At 56.1% G+C, this 1,066-nt stretch overlaps 1 protein-coding gene across 1 annotated transcript in view; it reads left to right on the plus strand.

The window, feature by feature from the left end:
- The window catches only part of LMLN (leishmanolysin like peptidase), a 27,397-nt gene that overhangs the window by 6,109 nt on the left and 20,222 nt on the right, over window positions 1-1,066 (plus strand). The window contains exon 5 of the mRNA XM_018574891.1: window positions 381-498. Within this exon, the coding sequence (XP_018430393.1) occupies window positions 381-498 (118 nt within the window). The remainder of the gene's footprint in view (window positions 1-380; window positions 499-1,066) is intronic.

Genomic DNA, 1,066 nt, shown 5'->3' on the forward strand with positions numbered 1-1,066 from the left:
GGGGAGCACTGGCCACTGGTGGAATGAAAGCCAAACTCCAGACAGACATGGGTGGAACTACGAATCCCATGAGGCTTTGCAAGATTCTCACAGCCACAGACGTGACTCCCGGGGAGAGAGATGCATCATGAGATTTGTAGTTTCACCCCACAGCTGGAGGGCCGGAGTTTGGCCATCCCTACTTTAGGGCAACCTCAGCATCATGCGTCTGTCTCCGCCTGTGGCTGTCGGAGTCTTGCAATGCCTCATGGGACTTGTAGTTGGAGTGCGGAGGTTGCCCCGCCCCGGGGGATGCTGTGGGGTTGAGAACCATAAGGGGCAGATTTCCTGGTCGTCTTGTTATTCGCTGACGCTTTGTGTTCTCTTCCTGCTGTCCGAAGGCAATGTGCCAACAACCAATACCTGAAGAGGAAGTCGGATCCTCACCGATACTGTCATGGCGCCTGCGCTCAGCACACGAGGTGCGGCCCGGTCATCGTCCCCGAGGAACATCTACAGGTGAGTGTCTCCTGTCCCCGCCTCCCTTCTATGACCCGGCTCCCCAGTCCCGTCATCGATAGCAGACATCCAGCCAATCCGATGGAGGAGTGATCATACCATGTGCTCCAGACTAAGGCCCCATTCACACCTGGGCGTATTGTAATATGCGCATCTGTCGCGCGACCGTCACGCGGGTTTTTTACCGCGATTCGCGGTAAAAAAGTCGCGCGATTCCAAAGGCTACTTGGCTGTATCCCAATGGAAAACGCCCTACAAAACGGCCCAAAGTAGTCCCGGGGCCGTTTTGTAGCGCGTTAGGGACGGGCGGAAATACGCCAAGGTGGGAACGAGGGCATTTACTACAATGCTATTTATTTTTTTGACCGTTTTGTAGGACGCGCCACAAAACGGTCAGGTGTGAACGCAGCCTTAGGCTGGGTTCCCACCTGGGCGTATTTCAGCGCGTGGAAACGCACTACGCCCGAACAAGTACAGCAGCTTCTTTGGGGCGTATTTCCGCGCGTATCCATTGGTACTCCCGAGTGTGGCTCGGGGGTTTAACAAAGCGGTAACCCCCCCCCCCCCC

Source organism: Nanorana parkeri, unplaced genomic scaffold (assembly GCF_000935625.1).
Source record: "Nanorana parkeri isolate BGI_ZX_2015 unplaced genomic scaffold, ASM93562v1 scaffold3337, whole genome shotgun sequence".
NCBI lineage: Eukaryota > Metazoa > Chordata > Amphibia > Anura > Dicroglossidae > Nanorana > Nanorana parkeri.